The sequence below is a fragment of the Schistocerca gregaria genome, chromosome 6, assembly GCF_023897955.1.
Source record: "Schistocerca gregaria isolate iqSchGreg1 chromosome 6, iqSchGreg1.2, whole genome shotgun sequence".
NCBI lineage: Eukaryota > Metazoa > Arthropoda > Insecta > Orthoptera > Acrididae > Schistocerca > Schistocerca gregaria.
This window is the reverse complement of record NC_064925.1, coordinates 563,618,313-563,645,604: the sequence shown is the minus strand read 5'-3', so window position 1 is coordinate 563,645,604 and position 27,292 is coordinate 563,618,313. Positions and strand designations below refer to the sequence as shown.

At 41.9% G+C, this 27,292-nt stretch overlaps 1 protein-coding gene across 5 annotated transcripts in view; it reads left to right on the top strand.

The window, feature by feature from the left end:
• Positions 1-27,292, top strand: part of LOC126279017 (cohesin subunit SA-2-like) — a 359,735-nt gene that overhangs the window by 240,834 nt on the left and 91,609 nt on the right. For all 5 annotated transcript variants that reach the window (XM_049979406.1, XM_049979405.1, XM_049979404.1 and 2 more), the window contains one exon: positions 16,231-16,378. In XM_049979406.1, the coding sequence (XP_049835363.1) occupies positions 16,231-16,378 (148 nt within the window). The remainder of the gene's footprint in view (positions 1-16,230; positions 16,379-27,292) is intronic.

The window sequence follows — 27,292 nt, the reverse complement described above, 5'->3', positions numbered from 1 at the left end:
AAGCTGCCTCGCAACAAGAGATCGACGCATCTATGCTTAATGGGTGTCTCAGAGGCATCCATACATGGTACCAGCCCGCTGTTCACACACAAGGACTTCAGTTCGTGCTCACATGTGATGCTAACAATGTGGCATCAGACCAACTCTCTTGCCACCCTACAGTGGTCCACAGCAGAAGAGACTACACCATGGACAGTCTCTTCAATGGAAAACATACCACAGACACTGTACACAGAGTGAAGTCAGGCTATGTGTTCAACGAGCTGCAACCACCAGTGAGCCGACAACCAATGTCGTCTCTGATGCCTGATCGAGTGCCCACCTATGGTGCAGAAGTGACCTGAATGACAGCACCGGCTTCACCAACAACTTCTGTACCACATCGCATTGCAAGATCTGGCCATCATGTCACTTTCCAGAATCCTTTCTAGATCTGCACTCCCACCGAGGGGGCTGTTGTAGTGACTGAAACCATCATCTGCCTTGTGTTGTGTTAGTACCAGAGTGTCAGCCCAAGTGCAGGTGTCAACTTCCACATGTGTACCGAGTAGTTAGGGGTGCTGTATTTGCTCCTCACAATGTGCAGAGCTGTTACTCCATGTTTTGTTACTTTTTGTATGTTGGTTATTCTATGTTTTGTATCTTTAGTCTTGTATGGGTTCCTGTGTAGCAAGCATCTAGTAAGACGAACAAAAAGCAAGTCTCTAAGCACAGTTGATCTGTTTAATGTTCCTAGTCTCACGAGCCTGATATTTAGTGTTCATTCTCGTGAGCTCTGTATTTAGCTTTCTATGATGAAATAAATTTCCGCTGTTGTGTTGAAGATATTGTGGTGTATGAGTTATCCCTGTAGCAGGCATAGTAGCATCTCAAGGCCAGATTCTCATGCACAGTGGCCAAAAAATTATTTGACATAAATGGCTGTATTTTTCAAGTGCATTGACATAGAAGCTTCAATTTCATAAACCACCAACAGACTGTAGACCTTAGTATGTGACATATATTTCAACTTGATACGTCTGCCTGTTCATGAGAAAAAGTGGTTTTGGCAGACAGACAGACAACAAAGTGATTCTATAAGGGTTCCCTTTTTAGATTTTGCAGTATGGAACACTGAAAAGTTGATAAATTTCACATAATATTTACTGATATCAGGGCAAAATATTACCTGAAAATTTGGAAACTTGGGGTAAGGTCTTATGGGACCAAACTGCTGAGGTCATCGGTCCCTAAGCTTACACGCTACTCAATCTAACTTAAACTAACTTAACGCTAAAGACAACACACATACCCATGCTCGATGGAGGACTTGAACCTCTGTTGGAGGAAGCTGCACAGACCGTGACAAGGTGAGTAAGACCATGCGGCCATTATCTGACAGACACTGTGTCAAGTGGGGGTATTCTTCAATTGGCCACCAGACTCATCTCCATATGTAACCAAACAGTGTAGAGAAAACGTAAGTTAACTAGTATGTAAGTTCTCCAATACTGTCATTATTGGAGGAGACTTTAATCATCCATCAATCAGTCGGGAAAATTACAGTTTTGTAAGTGATGGGAGAGACAACATGACCTGCGAAACATTACTAAATACAGCTCTGAGAACTATCTTCAACAGACTTTCTGGAAGCCCACTCACGATTAAAATACAGCGTGTTGAATCTAGTAGTAACAAATAGAGCTGACCTCTTCAAGGATGCTCACATATCAACTGGTGTCAGTGACCATGATAAGATAAGATAATTTTATTGTCATTAGGCCTTTACAGCAATAGACAATATTTTTATACATATAACATAATCATTACATTAGCAAATGGAACTGTTTGGCCATGTCAGTTGTTAGTTTACAATTCCAAGTTGCAGTCAAAGAATTCTTTTAATTCATTGAAGGGGTTGGCAACAAGCCACTTATATGTAATATTTCCTCAATCACTCGCTGGAGGGTCTTGTACCCTTTGTGGAAGCTTATTAAATAGTTTGTAACCTACTAGTTCATAGCTGTTGATTGACTTCGATAATATAAGGCTTCACATATGCGTGGAATTATTATTTCTTGTTTTGTGACCATGAATATTAGTTTTGCATTTTACTTCATGTAGATTCTTCTTTGTATCGGGTAACACTTGGTATATATACAGATCTATAGCAGTCATTATTTTACATTCAGAGAACGAGGGTTTACAATGAGCTTTATGCTGAGGACATGTAATAATTCTGATTTCTTTCTTCTGCAGAAGTAATTGTTTTGAACATGGCTTGAGTTTCCCCAGAGAACAACTCTATATGACATTTACTTTGAAAACGTGCAAAATAAGACGTTTTAACATAAGCTCCTAGTACACATTTCGTAAGACATCTTAATAAGTAAATTACTCATGATAATTTAACACTAATGTATTTTGTGTGTTGCTCCCTGGACAATTTGCCATCTAGGCATAGCCCAGAACTTTATATAACAGGGATCATCCTTTAGACTAAATACCATTTTTTTGTGTTTTGTTCTCGTTCAGGACGTCCAACATGACATGGGGGCGAGAGTAATGTCAACAGAATCTTTTAACTTGTTTAGATCATTGTTGTAATTTAGGAAGGTAGTGTCATCTGAAAATAACACTTACAAAGGAGGGTAGGTCATTGATCATTACCAAAAACAGATATGGTCCCAATACAGATCCCTGCGGAACTCTGACCTTAGTGTGTTTCTCAGTAGACTTTTGTGTGCCAATACACACAACTTGCCTACAGTTTTGGAGATAAGACATTAGTAGTTTTAGGCAGTTCTCCTTGATGCCATAAAAATGGAGTTTCTGTAGAAGGGTGTCATGTTCTAGATAGTCAAATGCTTTTCTCAGGTCACAGAATGAGGAATGAGTAAATCCCTTTTCCTCAAACACTTTAAGAACATATGTAATTACAGAGTCTATTACATTTACTGTTGATGATTTTATTTCTAAATCCATATTGTGCCACATTAAATATTCCAAGTTTTTCAAAATCAGCAGACAGGTGATGGTAAATGATGTATTCTATTATTTTGGCCATGACTGGAACTTTTGATATTGGTCTGAAACTTGCAGGGTTGTCTTTGTCACCTTTTTATACGCAGGAACCACCCTAGATAATTTCAGCTCCTCTGGAAAATATCCCTCTTATAAGTATTTATTTATGCAGCGAGTCAATGGATAAACAATGAAATTGATGACGTTTTTCAGCAAATTACAAGACATGTCATATATATCAGCACTATCTGATGTCTTCAAGTTCCTTACTACTTTTAATACAGTACAAGTTGTAGAAAAAAATTATCATGGCATACCCTACAATAAATTCTCTGAGGTTACAAGTTCTGATGGACTTGTATCAGGTTTACTGATGCCATTGCTTACTTCCTCGATAGATTTAATAAAATAATCTTTAAACTCTTGTGGCAACACTACTTATGAGATTCCATGCAGCTCTGCATTTAGTGTTAGAAGTCTCAATGTACTGGGCATTGTGCGACTTCTTTGCTTCACTAACTGCTTTTTTTATAATCATTTCTCCATCGTACATTCAGAGATTTTGCATTTGCAGACTTAGTATTGTTGTATATATCTTACAGTGTCATTACATGATCATCAGACATCATTTTAGTGTACCAAGAATTTTTCTATTTTGACACCATCTTTTTACAACCTCAGTCGGTTGCTTTACATTCCCTGATGGGAATATTGTCATTAAATATTTGCAGAAATGAGTTAAAAAACATTCAAAATTTATCTTAGCTGACTCATTATTTGATAGACAAAGATTATCATCATTTCTTTGGTAGAATCAATCTCTATCTGCAAGGGTTTACCTGAACTTGTCAGTTTTTCCTTTGATCAGTGGCCTAGTGATCACCATTTTTGAATTGGCCATGTCACCACTAAGACTGACCGAGCTGGCCTTGATAGCATATATTAGGGACACTGATTTGCGGTCAGAAAAGAGATACGTTACATCACACTGGGCTCAGTCACATTTAAAATTAACAAAGGTATTGTCAAAGCATGCTTGTTCTCTAGCAGGTTTATAGATTAACACACTATGGATTGAACTGTCATAGTAGGTCTTTCAAATCACTAACACTGCGCTTGTCAGTTGACATGTCAAAATCAGAATTAAGATCACCACTTATTATAATGTCATAGTTGGTAAATCTTTTCTCAGTGAGTGCACATAAAAGGATGTCCAATTTTTCTAAGAATACACTGCTAATACCCTTGGGAGTCCTGTACTTCATACTACTCATGACTGTACCAGTGACTTCAAAGTTCAGTTTTTTACATAAATAATTTAGATCTAAGATACCAATGGTGCAATCAATTGATCTACTAAAATAAATTGCTACACATCCCCTCTTGTGAACTCTGTAACTGTTTGATAAACTATAATTTTCGAACTTACGAACTGGAATTTGATCTTCAGTGACCCAGTGTTCAATTAAACATAATAAGTCAAATTTATTTTCTGATGAGAAGTCGTTCAATACCAATTCCTTGACATTCGAACCATGGACGATTCAAAAAACAATTTTCAGGTCTATATTCTGCCCTCCCTTGGTTTTTAGATGATGATTATTTTTGGATTTTTTTTGCTGGTGTATCTGCATTTTCACCACCATTTTAGTTTCCCTTGTTTATTATTATTTTGCAAATGTCTGTAAACATTCTGCTTAATGTTAGAGACCCCAGTCTATTAAAGTGCAGTCCATCCTTTCCTAGGCATTTTTCGTGTATGAATTTATTTGGATCTATGTCGATCACACTATTATTTTATGGAACAGTTTATTTTGCAGACGTATTTATCACTTACAGATCTTTTTTATTATTCCACTGATTATGCCCTGGGAACCTGGATAGAAACTCCTATCTAAACAAATCAAGGTTCTTGTGTCATTGGTGATTTCTTCTTCACTGCTAATTTTTATCGAATTTGTCCCAATGTGTATTGGCACACCACTAGTTACACTTAAGTTTATTTTATGCAGTACGTTGTTTTGAGTTTTCCGTATTTTTTAGCTGGTTGTTTAGCTGTTATACTCTAATTCCAGGTCGCACATCAATTTTGCACCCTGGAACAGTGATATTTTTCAGTAACGAATGACCTGCCAATAGAAATTCATTTTCATTTCTTTGTACACTTGACGCATAGCCTTTCCTTTCAGTATGTGTTACAGTCTTCCATTTATATTTATGTTCTGAATTTTGGCTTACTGAGGTTATTGGTAAATCTCCTATTGAACCTAAAGTTTTGATCATTATTACTACTTATACATGTGTACAAGTTTTCAGAGTATTGTTTTGTTTCCATTTTTCAGCTTTCACACACACATTGGACTGTTTCCCTCTGTTGAAAATCTATTATTTTCTTTGCCTGGAGTCAGCATTTTGTTGTTCACTTGCTTACTGCTGATGTGTGCATGCAGATTAGTGCAATGTTGTTTTGTTTTTGTTTCACTGCTTTCTGACACACAGATTTCTTTTTCTCTTAATAATTTATTGTTTTCTTTTTTTAAAATGGAGATTTCACTTCTCAGCACCTCAGCATCATGTGAAGTATCTTGATAATTTCGCTTTTTGTTTTCACTGCTTTTTCAGATACAGATGTTTTGAAATGTAAGCAGCAGAGATGTTTCCATTAAAAATCATCTCTGATCAACCAGTAATAATTACACTTAATACATATGATTCCTTTTACTGCTTTCTTTTTACATTCTTTACATAATGAACTGTTAGGTTTTTTCATTTTTGATGAGAGCAGAACACTAACCTTTGTATGGGTGCCATCTTGTTACTTCTAACAACAATGATTACCAAAGTACAAAGAGAAATTAAAACAAGTAGGATTTAAATTTTGAGTGAACTAGATAAAGAGACAGTAGTGTTGTATCTCAGTAAGGAACCTGAAATGCTTAACTCTCAAGAGGAACATGTGGAAGTAGTGTGGCTCAGGTTTAGGACAACACAGGAAAGTGTGATGCCCCATAAGGTTCAATCTTAGGGCCGTTACTAATCATGTGTATGTTAACAACTTTCAGTAATAGTACCGGATGCCAAGTTTGCTTTGTTTGCTGCTGATTGTAACATTGCAGAAAATAGCAGTTCAAGAATCGTTTGTGAAATGTCTATTAATGACATTTTCATTGTCATCAGTAAGTGGTTACTGCCCAATTCTTCACAACTTAACTTCGAAAAAACCCACTATGTGCAGTTCAGAAATCATAAGAGATTTCAGCATGCCCACCCCCACTGACCCCAAGCATATAGCTAAAATATGGTAGAAGGTCAGTTAAGAGATGTAGTTAATAAGAAATTCAAGTGGGAGGAGGAGCATGCCCCAGAACTTACCATAGAATTGCTGAAGTACCTAAATTGCAATGGAGCTGTTATCAGACGTAGACAATATAAAAATAAAAAAAGGTAGCACACTTTTCTTACTTTCATTCCAAAATATCTTTTGGAATCATTTTTTTGGGGTAACTCATAAGCTGAGCTAATGTTTTCTGATTTCAAAACATGTAATACAAATTATTTGTGACATGGCAGAGGCCTGTTCAAGGAATGGAGGATATGTTCTGCAACACAGCACTACACAGCCATCATTTCACCGCCACACCCAGTCTTTTAATTTATTTTATTTTTATTTCTCTCCTTTCCACCACTTACCCCTCCCCCCTCCACACCTTCTCTCCTACTCTGCGTCTAAACAGCAACACTTCACTCTCTGCCACCCTCACCACACTATCCCTCCCCACCCCAGCCTCCTCCTTACCCCCACCTAGTCACCACTCCCATCATGCACTGGTGCTGCTGCTCGCAGTGTAGTTTCAGCTCTCTGAGACTCCAGATGTGTGTGTGTGTGTGTGTGTGTGTGTGTGTGTGTGTGTGTGTGTGTGTACTGCTGACAAAGACCTGAATGGCCCCGAAAGCTATGTTTATGTGAATCTTTTTATTGTGCTATCGCGGCTCAGCATCTCTGCTATATGGTGAGTAGCAACTTTCCTTCTCTCGTATTGTTAAATTAAATCTGGAATTGCCATTGGTCACATTATACACATCTTTCCAGTCAGCTTCCCGCAAGGCTGTCCTGAAACTTTCTGTTCTCTATCCACTGTAATCAGATAAGTTGTTTAATGTGGCTAGTTCTGCATCATAATCAGAGAAGTCACTTACTAATTGATAAACACTATATCATTTACTAAGTGTTCAAGTAATAAAAATAAAAAATAATTAAAAAAAATATGTTATCTGTAAGTGTACTGCTTTCCTGTGTAATTCTTGTGGGAAAATTAACAACAAAGCACATGTTAAGTAAAATTCTAAATCATTGCTTTTATCTTAAACTTTCAGAATATTTATATTAAAACCTGTTCATTTTCTCTCTTTTGTCTGCTTGGTGATGACAGCACCACCGCCCTCCAAAGGATATTTGGAAGTTACCGGGTGAGGATATACATGGTGAGTCACCTAACATTACCACTGGATATATTTCGTAAACCGCATCAAATACTAACAGATCGATTCCACAGACCGAACGTGAGGAGAGGGGCTGGTGTAATTGGTTAATACAAACCATAAAAAAATGCATGGAAGTATGCTTTTTAAAACAAACCTCATTTTTCTAAATGGAGCCCCATTAGTTTTGTTAGCATATCTGAACATATAAACAAATACGTAATCAGTGCCGTTTGTTGCATTGTAAAATGTTAATTAAATCCGGAGATATTGTAACCTGAAGTCGACGCTTGAGTACCACTCCTCCGCTGTTCGATCGTGTGTATCGGAGAGCACCGGATTACGTAGGGATCCAAAGGGAACTGTGATGGGCCTTAGGTACAGAAGAGACTGGAACAGCACATTACATCCACATGCTAACACCTTTTTATTGGTCTTTTTCACTGACGCACATGTACATTAGCGTGAGGGGTGAGGTACACGTACACACATGGTTTCCGTTTTCAATTACGGAGTGGAATAGTGTGTGTCCCGACATGTCAGGCCAATAGATGTTCAATGTGGTGGCCATCTTTTACTGCACACAATTGCAATCTCTGGCGTAATAAATGTCGTACACGCCGCAGTACATCTGGTGTAATGTCACCGCAGGCTGCCACAATATGTAGTTTCATATCCTCTGGGGTTGTAGGCACATCACAGTACACATTCTCCTTTAATGTACCCCACAGAAAGAAGTCCAGAGGTGTAAGATCAGGAGAACGGGCTGGCCAATTTATGCGTCCTCCACATCCTATGATATGCCCATCGAACATCCTGTCAAGGGTCGCCTAGTGTTAATTGCCGAATGTGCAGGTGCACCATCATGCTGATACCACTTACGTTGACGCGTTTCCAGTGGGACATCTTCGAGCAACGTTGGCAAATCATTCTGTAGAAAAGTAATGTATGTTGCAGCTGTTTGGGCGCCTGCAATGAAGTGAGCACCAATGAGGTGGTCGCCAATGATTCTGCACCATACATTTACAGTCCACGGTCGCTGTCGCTCTACCTGTCTGAGCCAGCGAGGATTGTCCACGGGCCAGTAATGCAAGTTCAGTAGATTCACTGCCCCGTGGTTTGCGAAACCCGCTTATCGGTAAACAAGTAGAACTGCAACACATTCTCTGTTAATGCCCATTGACAGAATTGCACTCGTTGATTAAAGTCATCACCATGTAATTGCTGATGTAGCGACACATGAAACGGGTGAAAGCGGTGACGATGCAGTATGCGCATGACACTACTTTGACTCAGTCCACCGGCTCTCGCAATGTCCCATGTACTCATGTGTGGGTTCGTGGCAACAGCAGCTAACGCACCAGGAGCACCCGCTTCTCCTGTGACGGGCCTATTACGGACCTATTTGCGTGCTACGACCATACCTGTTGCATACAGTTGGCAGTAGATGTTTTGAAATGTGCGGCACGTTGGATGCTCTCTGACCGGGTACCGTTCTGCATACACCCTGCAAGCTTCAGCTGCATTTTGTTGACACTCGCCATAGATGAGTATCATCTCCGGCTTTTCAGAGTTCGAATACACCATGGTCACAGTTCCTACAACACTACACTATCACAGATGTCTGGTAACATGGTGTACTACAGTTGGTCTGTGTGCGGAGACGAATGAAGAATAACAATAGCAGCAAGTGCTACATGCGGACACTGCGACAGCTAGACCAAACCACAACAGTGCACTGCAGCCACACTCGTAAACACTGTCGTCTTCGTAAACATGTCCCAGCAGATGCTGCCCGCCGACCGTGGCCTGTGTTTGTTACAACACGCAACTGAACGTCGGAGGTTTCAAGCATCAACTTTAGGTTACAATCTCCGGATGTAATTAACATGCAACAAACGGCACTGATTACGTATTTGTTTATATGTTCAGATGTGCTAACAAAACTAATGTGGTCCATTTAAAAAAAGGTAGGTTTGTGTTAAAAAACATACTTCCGTGCATTTGTGTATGGTTTGTATTAAACATTTACACTGGCCCCTCTCCTCACGTTTGGTCTGTGGAATCGGTTCATCAGTATTTGATGTGGTTTACAAAATATATCTAATGGTAACGTTAGGTGACTGACCCTGTATATACTGTGACAATTGACGTGTTCTCTGGAATGACGACAACTGAAATACATTCAGATTGAGTTCACAAAATAAAAAATACCTTAAATTGTCAGTTGGATAGCTGCTTTTCCATGCTAAATTTTGTAAAAGATATCCTTTTAATGATTAATATTGCAATATGTATTTTATGTCAGCTCTCAGTATGAACACAAACCATAAACACAGCAAAGTTCCTTGTGAGCGGAATGCTTGACTTTCTGGCTTTCATTATGGGCATTTTGTTCAAAGTCCACAGCAGGGTTGGAATCTGTGAAGCCTGGGCATGATAGGTAATTACTCATGCAAAGTAATGTTTACAGCTGAAGCTTGGCAGTTTGCTTAGCCTGTTGCTGTGAATGGCCGAGCTCATATGACATGTGTTTCATGACTCTCGTGGCGTGCTTCACTTCTAAGCTGTAACACCTATGAGCTGTCATCAGTATCATCACTGTCACAGATATTAAACCCCTCCCTCCTGAAATTGGCACATAAGGTCAAAAATGTCCCTGCTGCCAGTGTCAGCAGTGGGGTGGGCAGAGCAACACAACACTCTGCCAGCACCATCAGCTCAGGGCCAGCCGTGCCATGAGGCACAGGCAAGGACTGCGGGGGACAAGAAAATTACAGTGTGCCTGCAGTAGTAGACTGCTCCATTGCCAATGGGATGATGGAAGATTTGGATGGAGGGAATGGTTCCATCTCCATCGATTCCCAAACCGTAATCCCCCACCCACCCACCCATCAGCAAGCAGGGGCATGGGGGTGGATGTCATACCTAGGTGTAGACAGAAGGCAAGAGACCTGCCAGGTTGAACCTCTGGTGTCTGGTCCAAGAATTGGAGGCAGAGACAATGGAGGGGCCACCAATTGTAACTGTTTTGCAGCCAGTGCTGGTTGGGGTGATGGGTCAGGTGGAAGTGCCCCCTAGTGGAGTGGAAGTGATATCAAACATCTGGCATCCCTAGGCTTACGACGATCCGTGGCATTCAGTCCGGACCTCGGCTGAACATGTGTGCCCAGACGCAGGCGACCCGCACATAGACAGGCCTATGTGCAGAATGGGTATGTTGCATGGGATGCAGGGCATTAGTAGGGTATGATGCTGGCACACATGCAGGATTTTGGTTGTACCAACTCAGTTTACAAGGGTGGACCTATATGTTACGAGAAAGCTGTGCAAGGCATCCTTAATCAAATGATATCTTCAAGGCGTTTTGCATTTGAGTGTTACATGTACAGATCATCTTCCCAGCCTCTGCTTTCGGTGCAGTGTGAAAATGGTGCAGCAGTTTGATGGTAAATGCTGTTGTGGTAAGAGAAGGCCTGGAAGTGGGTCAGCATAAATTGGAGACCATTGTCTGATACTAGGGTGCAAAGTGCCCCATCTACAATGAAAATCATCGCAAGTTCATGGGTGGTAGCTGGGATGGTATACACAACACGAATGGGAAATTTGAACAGCAGCGGCATAGCTCCCTAAAATGTCACGAAAAATCGGCATGAATCCTTTCCTATGGGTGGTCAGGATGAGGCCACAGTGAAAAATGTGCTAGTTCACATTTTGGAGGCAAAGGCAGTTGGGCACTCAGAATCAACTGATAACTTCTGAGACAGTGCCACTGCAATGCCACAGTGGGAAACATCTGTCACCAAAGTCAACGCCATGCCCAACGTATATGGCCATCAGACATGGGGCTTACTTGAGCTCCTCCTTACGGTGCTGAAAAGCCTGTTGACAGATAGCAGACTACACAAATTTGATGCCTTTATTGTGCAGCTGATTTAGGGGTGCGTATCTTGTGCCATGTGGGGAATAAACTTTGCAGCTGAAGCCACATTATGCGTAGCAGCAGCAGTGCATGATGGAAAAAGGCAACTGGGTGGGGTTGAGGAGGGGGCTGGGGTGGGGAGGGAGAGGGGTAGGGGTGGGGGATGATGAAGTGCTACTGGGGAGCGTGCAGAGAGGATGTGAGAGAGGGTAGGGAGTGCAGCTAGGTGCAGTCGGAAGGTCAGATGGAGGACAGTGAAGGGGGAGGGGGGAGGGGGGGGGTAGCGGGAAAGGCGAGAATCAAAAGGTGCGCTGGTGGAATAGAGGGCTGTGTAGTGCTGAAATTGGAACAGAGAGGCCAGGAGACTAATCAGAAAGTAGGATATATTGCAGGGGGAGTTCCCACCTGCGCAACTCAGAAATGCTAGTGTTGGTGGAAAGAATCCATATGGCACAGACTGTGAAGCTGTCATTAAAATGAACATTGTCATGTTGGGTGGTGTGCTCAGCAACACGTTGGTCCAGTTGTTCCTTGGCCACAGTTTATCAGAGGCCATTCAATTGGACAGACAGCTTGTTCGTTGTCATGCCCACATACACTACACGATCAAAAGTATTCGGACACCCCCAAAAAATTATGTTTTTCGTATTAGGTGCATTGTGCTGGCACCTACTGCCAGGTACTCCATATCAGTGACCTCGGTAGTCATTAGACATAGTGAGAGAGAAGAATGGGGCGCTCCGCGGAATTCATGAACTTTGAATGTGGTCAGGTGATTGGATGTCAGTTGTGTCAGATGTCTGTAAGCAAGATTTTCACACTCCTAAATAGCTGTAGGTCCACTGTTTCGGATATGATAGTGAAGTGGAAACGCGAAGGATACATACAGCACAAAAGCGTACAGTCCAATCTCGTATGTTGACTGACAGAGACCACCGACAGTTGAAGAGGGTCATTACTTGTGATAGGCAGATCTCTATCCAGACCTTCACACAGTAATTCCAAACTGGATCAGGGCCACTGCAAGTACTAGGACAGTTAGGCAGGAGGTGAGAAAACTTGGATTTCTTGGTCAAGTGGCTGCTCATAAGCCACACATCGTGCCGGTAAATGCCAAATGACGCCTCGCTTGGTGTAAGGAGCATAAACATTGGATGATTGAACAGTGGAAAAATGTTGTATTGAGCGACGAATCACGGTACACAATGTGGTGATCTGATGGCAGGGTCTTGGTATGGTGAATGCCCATGAACATCATCTGCCAGCATATGTAGTGCCAACAGTAAAATTCAGAGGTGGTGGTGTTATGGTGTGGTGTTTTGTCATGGAGTGGGCTTGCACCTCTTGATTTCCATGGCACTATCACATAACAGGCCTACATTGGTGTTTTAAGCACCTTCTTGCTTCCCACTGTTGAAGAGCAATTTGGGGATGGTCACTGCATCTTTCAACATGATCAAACACCTTTTCATAATGCACGGCCTGTGATGGTGTGGTTACATGACAATATCATCCCTGTAATGGACTGGCCTGCACGGAAGCCTGACGTGAATCCTATATAACACCTTTGGAATGTTTTGGAATGCTGACTTTGTGCCGGTCCTCACCGACTGACATCGCTACCTCTTCTCAGTGCAACACTCCCTGAAGAATGGACTGCCATTCCCCAAGATACCTTCCAGCACCTGATTGAACGTATGCCTGCAAAAGTGGAAGCTGTCACGAAGGCTAAGGGTGGGCGAACACCATATTGAATTCCAGCATTACCGATTAAGGGGCTGCGAACTTGTAAATCATGTTCAGCCAGGCGTCCGGTAACTTTTGATAACATAGTGTAGAATTCAGCACAGTGGTTGCAGCTTAGCTTGCAGATCAATGACTGGTTTCAGAGGTATATATATATCAAAGTATATAAGTGTAAATAAAATAGAAAGAAACTTCCACATGGAAAAAATATATTAAAAACAAAGATTCCAAGACTTACCAAGTGGGAAAGTGCCGGTAGACAGGCACAATAAAATAGCACACAAACACACACACTAAATTTCGAGCTCTCGCAACCGGCGGTTGCTTCGTCAGGAAAGAGGGAAGGAGAAGGAAAGATGAAAGGATGTGGGTTTTAAGGGAGAAGGTAAGGAGTCATTCCAATCCCGGGAGCGGAAAGACTTACCTTAGGGGGGAAAAAAAGGATAGGTATATACTCGCGCACACACACATGCTGCAATTATCTGTTTGGCTTTGTTTCTTTCTTCAACATAACTTTCTCTGTCTACCTGAGTTCTAGTATGTAGCCATTTTTGATACGCCTTCTTTTTCCTTTTACAGGCTGCCTTGACTGTGTCATTCGAGCAAGCTGTTTGCTTCATCCTACTTTTACACACTACTGTTCCAAGACATTCTTTAGCCACTTCTAGTACTGTGTCCCTGTACCTTGTCCATTCCTTTTCCAGGAAATGAATTGTATACTACATGAATCTCAATCTATTGCCTCACTCTCTTCTATTACCTGGCCATTGATAGCACTAGATTTTACAGCAGTTTTGAACTGCTATCCTAATCCTTGCTCATTCTGCAAGTGTTGGCCTACACATCTGCCATGACTGCTACCTAGCAGCAGGACCTTTCTTTCTGTACTCAACTTAGTTTTTGACCTGTCTCTGGAGTTCTCATTTATGGTCCGATATGCCCTACTTTCTTCCAGAGCTGAATGAGGCTTCTCCGCTCTAACAGGTAACATGCTATATCTGGTCTTTAGCTCAACATTGCAGAACTATCCAAACTGTTCCCTCTTCATCCCTTTCCCGTTACTTTTCGCACATCACACCTAGTTTTTCTGCTGTCAACTGCTCTAACTGAGTTTTCACAGCCTCAATCTCTGACTGAAGGGCAAAAGTCTTTGTTCTGTGATCTTCCTGTCTTTTATACATAACCTACTTATCCATGGTAGTGTGTCACTAGGAATCCTTTCTTCTGTCCCACTACAACTGTCAAAATGAAACTGCTATACTTGCCAGCAGCCACAAAAAGTTAACTGCTAATATGTCTGCTTGTGTCTGTGTATGTGCGGATGGATGTGTGTGTGTGTGTGTGTGTGTGTGTGTGTGTGTGTGTGTGTGCGCGAGTGTACACCTGTCCTTTTTTCCCCCTAAGGGAAGTCTTTCCGCTCCCGGGATTGGAATGACTCCTTACCCTCTCCCTTAAAACCCACATCCTTTCGTTTTTCCCTCTCCTTCCTGAAGAAGCAACCATCGGTTGTGAAAGCTAGTAATTCTGTGTGTGTGTTGTGTGTTTTGTTCATTGTGCCTGTCTGCCGGCGCTTTCCTGCTTGGTAAGTCTTGGAATCTTTGTTTTTAATATATTTTTCCCATGTGGAAGTTTCTTTCTATTTTATTTAAATAAATTTTATAGTTATTTGTAGAACACAGATGTAGATTGATAATTAGCAAATAAAAGCATAGAACTAAGTTTGTCCAACACCAAACTTATGTATGAGGGGAATTCAAAAACTAAGTTACTTATTATTGTGACAAGCCAAGTAACTTTTAAATACTGGAGTACATACTATTGATGATGTTCAATAATATTTATTTAATAGTTCAGTATGCAGTGGCTAATGCTAAACAGATAGTCCACACAACCTCAGAGGAAGTTCATAGCTATACAAAGGTTATTTTTCAACGATGTGTGACATTTTATGACTATATATATTGACATAAAAACACAAGCATAATATAATTCACAAAGAATCTCTGAAAAATACATCTTATATTACTTTTAATCTTTGAGTGTAAAGTAATATAAAATCTGTTTGTTCTGAGATTTTTCGTGAATTACATTGTACTTGTGTTTCTGTGTCAATATACAGTGGTAAAACTTCACATATGTTTGAAAAACAATATATGCACAACTATGAACTGTTGCTGAAGTAGTGTAGTTGAAAAACAATATCTGCAAAACTACGAACTCTTGCTCAAGTAGTGTAGACTGTTTGTTTAGTATTAAGTTATCTGATGATGGCCTAGAAAACATAAAGCCAGTTAATAAGAAACTGTTAAATAAACATTATTGTGAGATATTGGTACTCCATGTTCAATTTTTAATGCATGTGTGTTCCTCCAAGTACCATGGAATATTCCATAAATATTATCAACTAACTTTTTTTGAATGCTCATCTGCCCTTCAAAGTGACACAGATAAATGACACTATTTTATCAACATAGTCACTGTGTTTCTGTAAATGATGGCTGGAACATTTTACGAATCATTCAGTTTCATGATGATAGAAATCCACACTGTGATCATGGAGCCATTTGGGAGCCACTGTGTGAATGTCCTCTTCGTTGGAAAATCTGCGAGTGCTGCAAATCCGTTCCTTGGTTGCTCGGATATGGTCATCTCTGGTTGGCTTCGGTGGCCTTCCTTTCTGATCAGCATCACCCCTGCCTGTCGGCACCATTTCACTATGGCTAGGCATGACATTGCATTTGGTCCATATACTGCCAGAATTTAACAGTGAATCTGTGTGCATTTTAGACTTTTTGCCCACATAAGTTGTACTGTCTTACATACTTCAACTTTGAAGTGTGTTTCCAATTGCCATTCCATTTCATTAGCACACTATGGTGCGTCTGGTAACCATAGTGCAGCATAACTATCTCTGCAGAGAACCCAGAACATGTACTCTGTTCTGTCAATGTGCCATTCTTGTTGTGTCATGATCATAAATTGAAATGACATCTCTAACTTACTTTTTGGTGCACCCTCATACATGTAATATAAAACATAATTATTATTTGTTTATTCATGTTTTACATTTCATTTTACAGGCCTTCAACATCTTTTGTGAGCTTGTCTACTTTCTACAAGTGTTTTGTAGGAACTATCCCAATCTTTCTAACTTGCTGTATAGACCTGATGGATATGTGGAGGACAGATTAATGCATATTTTAAATGAATGGGTTTTTGCTCTGCCAGGTTAGTTCGATTTTATAAATGTTGTAACATATGTTTGATAAATTTGAATCCTAAAGGCAACAAATTATACAAATGCTGTCAATTATAATTAAGAATGTACTGTTTCTAGTCACAATTTATTTTATTTCCACTGTGTGTTTCAGAGGTTTAAACCTCCATCATCAGGTGGATTTATATGAATTTTTATAACGCACTTGTAAAATCCAGGATGGAATGTAACAGTATTGTGAAAAGGATAGTTGCTATTCACCAAATAGTGGACATGCTTAGTCACAGACAGCCACAACAAAAAGACTGTTAGAAAGTTAGCTTTCAGCCAAAAAGGCTTTCATTGAAAATAGAACACATACTCACACACAAGCATGCGTGCGCATAACCCCCCCCCCCACACACACACACACACACACACACATGCTTGCAAATGCAACCCACTCACATGTGACCACAGTCTGTGGCTGCTAAGGCCATACTGCGAGCAGCTGCTCATGACGAGAGATAGAAGGCACTGGGTGCACCCGACTGCAAATTGTTGCTCATGTCGGCACCAATGACTCCTGCCGTCTGGGTTCGGAGGTCATCCTCAGTTCCTACAGGCGGTTGGCGGAATTGGTGAAGGCGGAAAGCCTCGCTCGCAGGGTGGAATCAGAGCTAACTACTTGCAGTATCATTCCCAGAACCGATCGCGGTCCTCTGGTTTGGAGCCGAGTGGAAGGCTTAAACCACAGGCTCAGACGATTCTGCGGAGAGCTGGGGTGCAAATTTCTCGACCTCCGCTATCGGGTGGAGAAATGCAGGGTCCCCCTGAATAGGTCAGGCATGCACTACACGCCGGAAGCAGCTACAAGGGTAGCAGAGTACGAGTGGAGTGCACATGGGGGTTTTTAGGTTAGAGAATTCCCTCCCTAGGCCCGACAAAACGCCTCCTGAGACCCGGCAAGGTAGGAGTAGGCAAAATGCAACAGGGAATAACAATATTAATGTGCTAATAGTAAACTGCAGGAGCATCTATAGAAAGTTCCCAGAACTGTTCTCATTAATAAATGGTCACAACGCCCATATAGTACTAGGGACAGAAAGTTGGCTGAAACCAGACGTAAACAGTAATGAAATGCTAAACTCAGATTGGAATGTATACTGCAGAGACAGGCTGGACAGTGAAGGGGGCTGGCGTGTTTATAGCGATAAGAAGTGCAATAGTATCGAAGGAAATTCATGGAGATCCGAATTGTGAAATGATTTGGGTGAAGGTCACGGTTAAAGCAGGCTCAGACATGATAATTGGATGTCTCTATAGGCCCACAGGCTCAGCAGCTGTTGTGGCTGAGCACCTGAAGAATAATTTGGAAAATATTTCGAGTAGATTTCCCCACCATGTTATAGTTCTGGGTGGAGATTTTAATTTGCTGGATATAGACTGGGAGACTCAAACGTTCATAACGGGTGGCAGGGAAAAAGAATCCAGTGAAATTTTTTGTAGTGCTTTATCTGAAAACTACCTTGAGCAGTTAAACAGAGAACCGACTCGTGGCGATAACATATTAGACCTTCTGGTGACAAACAGACCTGAACTATTTGAATCAGTTAATGCAAAACAGGGAATCAGCGATCATAAAGCGGTTACTGCATCGATGATTTCAGCCATAAATAGAAGTATTAAAAAAGGTAGGAAGATTTTTCTGATTAGCAAAAGTGACAAAAAGAAGTTTTCAGAGTACTTGATGGCTCAACACAAAAGTTTTGTCTCAAGTACAGATGGTGTTGAGGATCAGTGGACAAAGTTCAAAACCATCGTACAATATGCATTAGATGAGTATGTGCCAAGCAAGATCATAAGAGATGGAAAAGAGCCACTGTGGTACGACAACCGAGTTAGAAAAGTGCTGCGGAAGCAAAGGGAACTTCACAGCAAACATAAACATAGCCAAAGCCTTGCAAACAAACAAAAATTACATGAAGCGAAATGTAGTGTGAGGAGGGCTATGCGAGAGGTGTTCAATGAATTCGAAAGTAAAGTTCTATGTACTGACTTGGCAGAAAATCCTAAGAAATTTTGGTCCTATGTAAAAGCGGTAGGTGGATCAAAACAAAATGTCCAGACACTCTGTGACCAAAATGGTACTGAAACAGAAGATGACAGACTAAAAGCCGAAATACTAAATGTCTTCTTCCAAAGACTGCACTGTAGTTCCTTCTCTACATTGTCGCACAGATGACAAAATGGTAGATATAGAAATAGACGACAGAGAGATAGAGAAACAATTAAAATCACTCAAAAGAGGAAAGGCTGCTGGACCTGATGGGATACCAGTTCGATTTCACACAGAGTACGTGAAGGAACTTGCCCCCTTCTTGCAGCGGTGTACCGTAGGTCTCTAGAAGAGTGAAGTGTTCCAAAGGATTGGAAAAGGGCACAGGTCATCCCCGTTTTCAAGAAGGGACGTCGAACAGATGTGCAGAACTATAGACCTATATCTCTAACGTCGATCAGTTGTCGAATTTTGGAACACGTATTATGTTCGAGTATAATGACTTTTCTGGAGACTGGAAATCTACTCTGTAGGAATCAGCATGGGTTTCGAAAAAGACAGTCGTGTGAAACCCAGCTCGCGCTATTCCTCCACGAGACTCAGAGGGCCTTAGACACGGGTTCACAGGTAGATGCCGTGTTTCTTGACTTCCGCAAGGCGTTTGACACAGTTCCCCACAGTCATTTAATGAACAAAGTAAGAGCGTACGGACTATCAGATCAATTGTGTGATTGGATTGAGGAGTTCATAGATAACAGAACGCAGCATGTCATTCTCAATGGAGAGAAGTCTTCCGAAGTAAGAGTGATTTCACGTGTGCCGCAGGGGAGTGTCATAGGACCATTGCTATTCACAGTATACATAAATGACCTGGTGGAAGACATCGGAAGCTCACTGAGGCTTTTTGCAGATGATGCTATGGTGTATCGAGAGGTTGCAACAATGAAAAATTGTACTGAAATGCAGGAGGATCTGCAGCGAATTGACGCATGGTGCACGGAATGGCAATTGAATCTCAATTTAGACAAGTGTAATGTGCTGCGAATACATAGAAAGATAGGTCCCTTATCATTTAGCTACAAAATAGCAGGTCAGCAACTGGAAGCAGTTAATTCCATAAATTATCTGGGAGTACGCATTAGGAGTGATTTAAAATGGAATGATCATATAAAGTTGATCGTCGGTGAAGCAGATGCCAGACTGAGATTCATTGGAAGAATCCTAAGGAAATGCAATCCGAAAACAAAGGAAGTAAGTTACAGTACACCTGTTCGCCCACTGCTTGAATACTGCTCAACAGTGTGGGATCCGTACTAGATAGGGTTGATAGAAGAGATAGAGAAGATCCAACGGAGAGCAGCGTGCTTCGTTACAAGATCATTTAGTAATCACGAAAGCGTTATGGAGATGATATATAAACTCCAGTGGAAGACTCAGCAGGCGGGATGCTCAGTAGCTCGGTTCGGGCTTTTGTTAAAGTTTCGAGAACATACCTTCACCGAAGAGTCAAGCAGTATATTGCTCCCTCCTACGTATATCTCGCGAAGAGGCTATGAGGATAAAATCAGAGAGATTAGAGCCCACACAGAAGCATACCGACAATCCTTCTTTCCACGAACAATACGAGACTGGAATAGAAGGGAGAACCGATAGAGGTACTCAGGGTATCCTCTGCCACACACCGTCAGGTGGCTTGTGGAGTGTGGATGTAGATGTAGATGTAGGTGTAGATGTAGAGAGGCAACTGGGTGGTGGGGTTAAGGAGGAGGTTGGGATGGGGAGAGGGAAGGCTGGCAGGGTAGTGGAGAGGGGTGGTAAAGTTATGGAATAGATGGCTGTGTAGTGTTGGGATGGGAACAGGGAAGGGGCTAGATGGGTAAGGACAATGACTAATGAAGGTTGAGGTCAGGAGGGTAATTGGAATGTAGGATGTATACCGAAGGGATAGTTCCCACCTGTGCAGTTCAGGAAAGCTGGTGTTGGTGGTAAGGATCCAGATGGCACAGGCTGTGAAGCAGTCATCAAAGTGAAGAATGTCTTGTTGGGCGATGTGCTCAGTAACAGGGTGGTACAGCTGTTTCTGACCACAGTTTGTTAGTGGCCTCATTCCAGGGCACAACCAGAGGAAGTTGAAACCCTCGCAGAGAACGTGATTCAGTTGCTCCAGTCCTGGGTGCTACTGAGTCACGAGAGGAATACTACTCTGTGGTCGGGTGGTGGGACTTTAGGAGGTGGTTGGTGACTGGAGAGATAACGCAGTTATCTTTTTATACGAGGTTGGGAGGGTAATTATAGTCTGAGAAGTCCCCAGTGAGACCGTCAATATATTTTCCAGAGGGGCCGCTCGTCGTTACAGATGTGACACCCATGGGTGGCTAGGCTGTATACTTCTTGGTGTGGAATGGGCTGCAGCTGTCGACTTGTCAGTATTGGTGGTTCGTAGATTTGATGTTTACAGAGGTACAATGTAGCCACCTTTGAGCTGGAGGTCAACATCGAGGAAAGTGGCTCGTTGGGTTGAGTAGAACCAGGTGAAGCAAATGGGGGAGGAGGTGTTGAGGTTCTGGGGGAATGTGAATAGCATGTCTCCACCCTTGATCCAGGTCACGAAGATGTCATCAATAAATCTGTTCCAGGTGAGGGGTTTGAGATTCTTTGTTTTTAGGAAGGATTCCTCTAGATGTTCCATGAAAAGATTGGCATAATATGGTGCCATGTGGGTGCCCATAGCCATACCCCAGATTTGTTTGTAGATAACGCTTTTAAAGGTGGAGTAATTGTGGGTGAGGAACTAGGCAGTCATGACGAATAGGAAGTAGGTTTCCTACCAACCGATCCCTTCTTCTAGTCAAGTTGTGCCACAAGCTCCTCTTCTCCCCAATTCTATTCAATACCTCCTCATTAGTTATGTGATCTACATCTACATCTACATGACTACTCTGCAATTCACATTTAAGTGCTTGGCAGAGGGTTCATCGAACCACAATCATACTATCTCTCTACTATTCCACTCCCGAACAGCGAGCGGGAAAAACGAACACCTAAACCTTTCTGTTCGAGCTCTGATTTCTCTTATTTTATTTTGATGATCATTCCTACCTATGTAGGTTGGGCTCAACAAAATATTTTCGCATTCGGAAGAGAAAGTTGGTGACTGAAATTTCGTAAAAAGGTCTCGCCGCGACGAAAACTGTCTATGCTGTAATGACTTCCATCCCAACTCGTGTATCATATCTGCCACACTCTCTCCCCTATAATGCGATAATACAAAACGAGCTGCCCTTTTTTGCACCCTTTCGATGTCCTCCGTCAATCCCACCTGGTAAGGATCCCACACCGCGCAGCAATATTCTAACAGAGGACGAACGAGTGTAGTGTAAGCTGTCTCTTTAGTGGACTTGTTGCATCTTCTAAGTGTCCTGCCAATGAAACGCAACCTTTGGCTCGCCTTCGCGACAATATTATCTATGTGGTCCTTCCAACTGAAGTTGTTCGTAATTTTAACACCCAGGTACTTAGTTGAATTGACAGCCTTGAGAATTGTACTATTTATCGCGTAATCGAATTCCAACGGATTTCTTTTGGAACTCGTGTGGATCATCTCACACTTTTCGTTATTTAGCGTCAACTGCCACCTGACACACCATACAGCAATCTTTTCTAAATCGCTTTGCAACTGATACTGGTCTTCGGATGACCTTACTAGACGGTAAATTACAGCATTATCTGCGAACAGTCTAAGAGAACTGCTCAGATTGTCACCCAGGTCATTTATATAGATCAGGAACAGTAGAGGTCTCAGGACGCTTCCCTGGGGAACACCTGATATCACTTCAGTTTTACTCGATGATTTGCCGTCTATTACTACGAACTGCGACCTTCCTGACAGGAAATCACGAATCCAGTCGCACAACTGAGACGATACCCCATAGCTCGGCAGCTTGATTAGAAGTCGCTTGTGAGGAACGGTGTCAAAAGCTTTCCGGAAATCTAGAAATACGGAATCAACTTGAGATCCCCTGTCGATAGCGGCCATTACTTCGTGCGAATAAAGAGCTAGCTGCGTTGCACAAGAGCGATGTTTTCTGAAGCCATGCTGATTACGTGTCAATAGATCGTTCCCTTCGAGGTGATTCATAATGTTTGAATACAGTATATGCTCCAAAACCCTACTGCAAACCGACGTCAATGATATAGGTCTGTAGTTAAATGGATTACTCCTACTACCCTTCTTGAACACTGGTGCGACCTGCGCAATTTTCCAATCTGTAGGTACAGATCTATCGGAGAGCGAGCGGTTGTATATGAGTGCTAAGTAGGGAGCTATAGTATCAGCGTAATCTGATCTACCCATCTAATCTTCAGCATTCTTCTGTAGCACCACATTTCAAAAGGTTCTATTCTCTTCTTGTCCAAACTATTTATCGTCCATGTTTCACTTCCATACATGGCTACACTCCATACAAATACTTTCAGAAATGACTTCCTGACACTTAAATCTATACTCGATGTTAACAAATTTCTCTTCTTCAGAAACGCTTTTCTTGCCATTGCCAGTCTACATTTTATATCCTCTCTACTTCGACCATCATCAGTTATTTTGCTCCCCAAATAGCAAAACTCCTTTACTACTTTAAGTGTCTCATTTTCTAATCTAATTCCCTCAGCATCACCTGACTTAATTCGACTACATTCCATTATTCTCGTTTTGCTTTTGTTGATGTTCATCTTATATCCTCCTTTCAAGACACTGTCCATTCCGTTCAACTGCTCTTCCAAGACCTTTGCTGCCTCTGACAGAATTACAATGTCATCGGCGAACCTCGAAGTTTTTATTTCTTCTCCATGGATTTTAATACCTACTCCGAATTTTTCTTTTGTTTCCTTTACTGCTTGCTCAATATACAGATTGAATAACATCGGGGAGAGGCTGCAACCCTGTCTTACTCCCTTCCCAACCACTGTTTCCCTTTAATGTCTCTCGACTATTATAACTGCCATCTGGTTTCTGTACAAATTGTAAATAGCCTTTCGCTCCCTGTATTTTACCCCTGCCACCTTCAGAATTTGAAAGAGAGTATTCCAGTCAACATTGTCAAAAGCTTTCTCCAAGTCTGCAAATGCTAGAAACGTAGGTTTGCCTTTCCTTAATCTTTCTTCTAAGATAAGTCGTAAAGTCAGTATTGCCTCACGTGTTCCAGTATTTCTACGGAATTCAAACTGATCTTCCCCGAGGTCGGCTTCTACTAGTTTTTCCATTCGTCTGTAAAGAATTCGCGTTAGTATTTTGCAGCTGTGGCTTATTAAACTGATAGTTCGGTAATTTTCACATCTGTCAACACCTGCTTTCTTTGGGATTGGAATTATTACATTCTTCTTGAAGTCTGAGGGTATTTCGCCTGTTTCATACATCTTGCTCACCAGATGGTACAGTTTTGTCAGGACTGGCTCTCCCAAGGCCGTCAGTAGTTCCAATGGAATGTTGTATACTCTGGGGGCCTTGTTTCGACTCAGGTCTTTCAGTGCTCTGTCAAACTCCTCACGCAGTATCGTATCTCCCATTTCATCTTCATCTACATCCTCTTCCATTTCCATAATATTGTCCTCAAGTACATCGCCCTTGTATAGACCCTCTATATACTCACACCTTTCTGCTTTCCCTTCTTTGCTTAGAACTGGGTTTCCATCCGAGCTCTTGATATTCATACAAGTGGTTCTCTTTTCTCCAAAGGTCTCTTTAATTTTCCTGTAGGCAGTATCTATCTTACCCCTAGTGAGATAAGCCTCTACATCCTTACATTTGTCCTCTAACCATCCCTGCTTAGCCATTTTGCACTTCCTGACGATCTCATTTTTGAGACGTTTGTATTCCTTTTTGCCTGCTTCATTTACTGCATTTTTATATTTTCTCCTTTCATCAATTAAATTCAATATTTCTTCTGTTACCCAAGGATTTCTACTAGCTCTGATCTTTTTACCTACTTTATCCTCTGCTACCTTCACTACTTCATCCCTCAAAGCTACCCATTCTTCTTCTACTGTATTTCTTTCCCCCATTTCTGTCAATTGTTCCCTTATGCTCACCCTGAAACTCTGTACAACCTCTGGTTCTTTCAGTTTATCCAGGTGTCATCTCCTTAAATTCCCACCATTTTGCAGTTTCTTCAGTTTTAAACTACAGTTCATGTGGTCAGAGTCCACATCTGCCCCTGGAAATGTCTTACAATTTAAAACCTGGTTCCTAAATCTCTGTCTTACCATTATGTAATCTATCTGATACCTTTTAGTATCTCCAGGGTTCTTCCATGTATACAACCTTCTTTCATGATTCTTAAACCAAGTGTTAGCTATGATTAAGTAATGCTCTGTGCAAAATTCTATCAGGCGGCTTCCTCTTTCATTTGCTAGCTCCAATCCATATTCACTTACCATGTTTCCTTCTCTTCCTTTTCCTACGCTTGAATTCCAGTCACCCATGACCATTAAATTTTCGTCTCTCTTCACTATTTGAATAATTTCTTTTATCTCCTCATACGTTTCGTCAATTTTTTCATCTTCTGCTGAGCTAGTTGGCATATAAACTTGTACTACTGTAGTAGGCGTGGGCTTCGTGTCTATCTTGGCCACAATAATGCGTTCACTATGCTGTTTGTAGTAGCTTACCCGTACTCCTATTTTTTTATTCATTACTAAACCTACTCCTGCATTACCCCTATTTGATTTTGTATTTACAACCCTGTATTCACCTGACCAAAGTCTTGTTCCTCCTGCCACCAAACTTCACTAATTCCCACTATATCTAACTTTAACCTATACATTTCCCTTTTTAAATTTTCTAACCAACCTGCCCGATTAAGGGATCTGACATTCCACGCTCCGATCCGTAGAAAGCCAGTTTTCTTTCTCCTGATAACAACGACCTCCTGAGTAGTCCCTGCCCGGAGATTTGAATGGGGGACTATTTTACCTCCGGAATATTTTACCCAAGAGGACGCCATCATCATTTAATCATACAGTAAAGCTGCACCCCCTCGGGAAAAATTACGGCTGTAGTTTCCCCTTGATTTCAGCCATTCGCAGTATCAGAACAGCAAGGCAGTTTTGGTTAGTGTTACAAGGCCAGATCAGTCAATCATCCAGACTGTTGCCCCTGCAACTACTGAAAAGGCTGCTGCCCCTCTTCAGGAACCACACGTTTGTCTGGCCTCTCAACAGATACCCGTCCGTTGTGGTTGCACCTACGGTACAGCTATCTGTATCGATGAGGCACGCAAGCCTCCCACCAACGCCAAGGACCGTGGTTCATGGGGGGGGGGGGGGGGAGGGGGGGGGAATCTGTCATGCGTGAGTAAATATAGTGTTCAGTAGTGCTAAGGGAAGGGCATTAGGGATGTTAGTATAAAGGGATGTGGCGTCAAGAGTGACAATGAGGGCACCATGTGGTAAATGAACAGGAACTTTGGGGAGTTGGTGGAGAAAATGGTTGATATCTCTTATATAGGTGGGTAGGTTGCAGATAATAGGTTGAAGCTGTTGGATATTCTCTCTCTCAGTGGGGCTTCAGTAGCCAGCTACGATGGGGCGCTGATGGTGGTTGGGTTTATGGACTTAGGAAGCATGTAGAAGATATGAGTGCATGGAGTGCTAGGGATGAGGAGGGAGATGGACTCTGAGGAGACGTCCTGGAATGGGCCTATGGATTTGAAGAGATTTTGGAGATCCTGCTGGATTCTTGGCTGGGATCACTGTGCCAGCATTTGTAGATGGGTGAATCTGACAGCAACACCTGGTGGAGTCCTTCCTCCAGGTAATTCGTGCAGTTCAAAACAACAGTGGGGGAGCCTTTGTCAGCAGGTAAGACTGTAAGGTCAAGATCAGTTTTTAGGTGGTGGATTGCGGTTCTTTATGTGGATGTAATATTTGTTTGCATATTGAGGGATTTGGGGAATGATGGTGAGGCAAGGTTTGAGGTTAAGCAATTCGGGAAAGTTAAGAATGGATTGTTTGGGGGCATGACAGGTGGATCATAGTTGGATAGAGGAGTTAACTGAGTAAGGTAGTATTCAACATTGGTCTTTGGTTGAGTCTGATTGGTAGGGTTGGCAGCGAAAGACTGTTTCCATTTTAGGGACCGGGAGAAGGAGAAAAAGTCTTTAACAAGTCCTGCATAATTAAATTTGGGCGTGGGGCTAAATATGAGGCCTTTGGAAAGGACTGATACTTTTGCAAGCCTAAGACTTTTGGAGGAAAGGTTCATGACTGTGTTTTGGGTCTTTCTAGGTTTTGGATTGTGTTTGGTGTTGGAAGGGAGTATTTGAGGATGGGGTAAATGTAGTAGCTCTGCAAGGCAGGGTTTGTCAGCTATGAGGGGACAAGTGGACAGTTTGGAGGTTTTTGTGGGGGTGGTGGATAGTGGTAGTCCAAGATGGGAGTAGGAAGTGAACAGGGTGGAGAGTTTTTTGAGGTGGTGTTGTGCATCTTGCTCTAGTTCCTGGAGGGCAAGAGTTTCAGTGTGTGATTTGGAATCACGAATTTGTGATTGCATAGCAGGAAAATTTTGTTGATGGAGAGAACGTATTGCAAGGTGGTTCGGGCTTGACTAAAATGCTTTTTGAAGACTATGTTGGTGAGGATTAAGGATTGGCACAATGTGAACTGATGAAGATCATTGTGGAAGGAAAGGTAGCAACTGGAGATGGGTACTTTGATGGGAAGGCCATTTAGGGGGGTTTCCATGAGCTAAGCAACAATACAGGAACAGTATGTGGGACTGGGTTCTAACTAGGGATAAGGGAACATTTCTGTATTGACACACATGGAAGGATCAAGATTCCATGGTGATAGATAAAAAGATGTAAAAATATGTAAATAACATAGAATTACATCC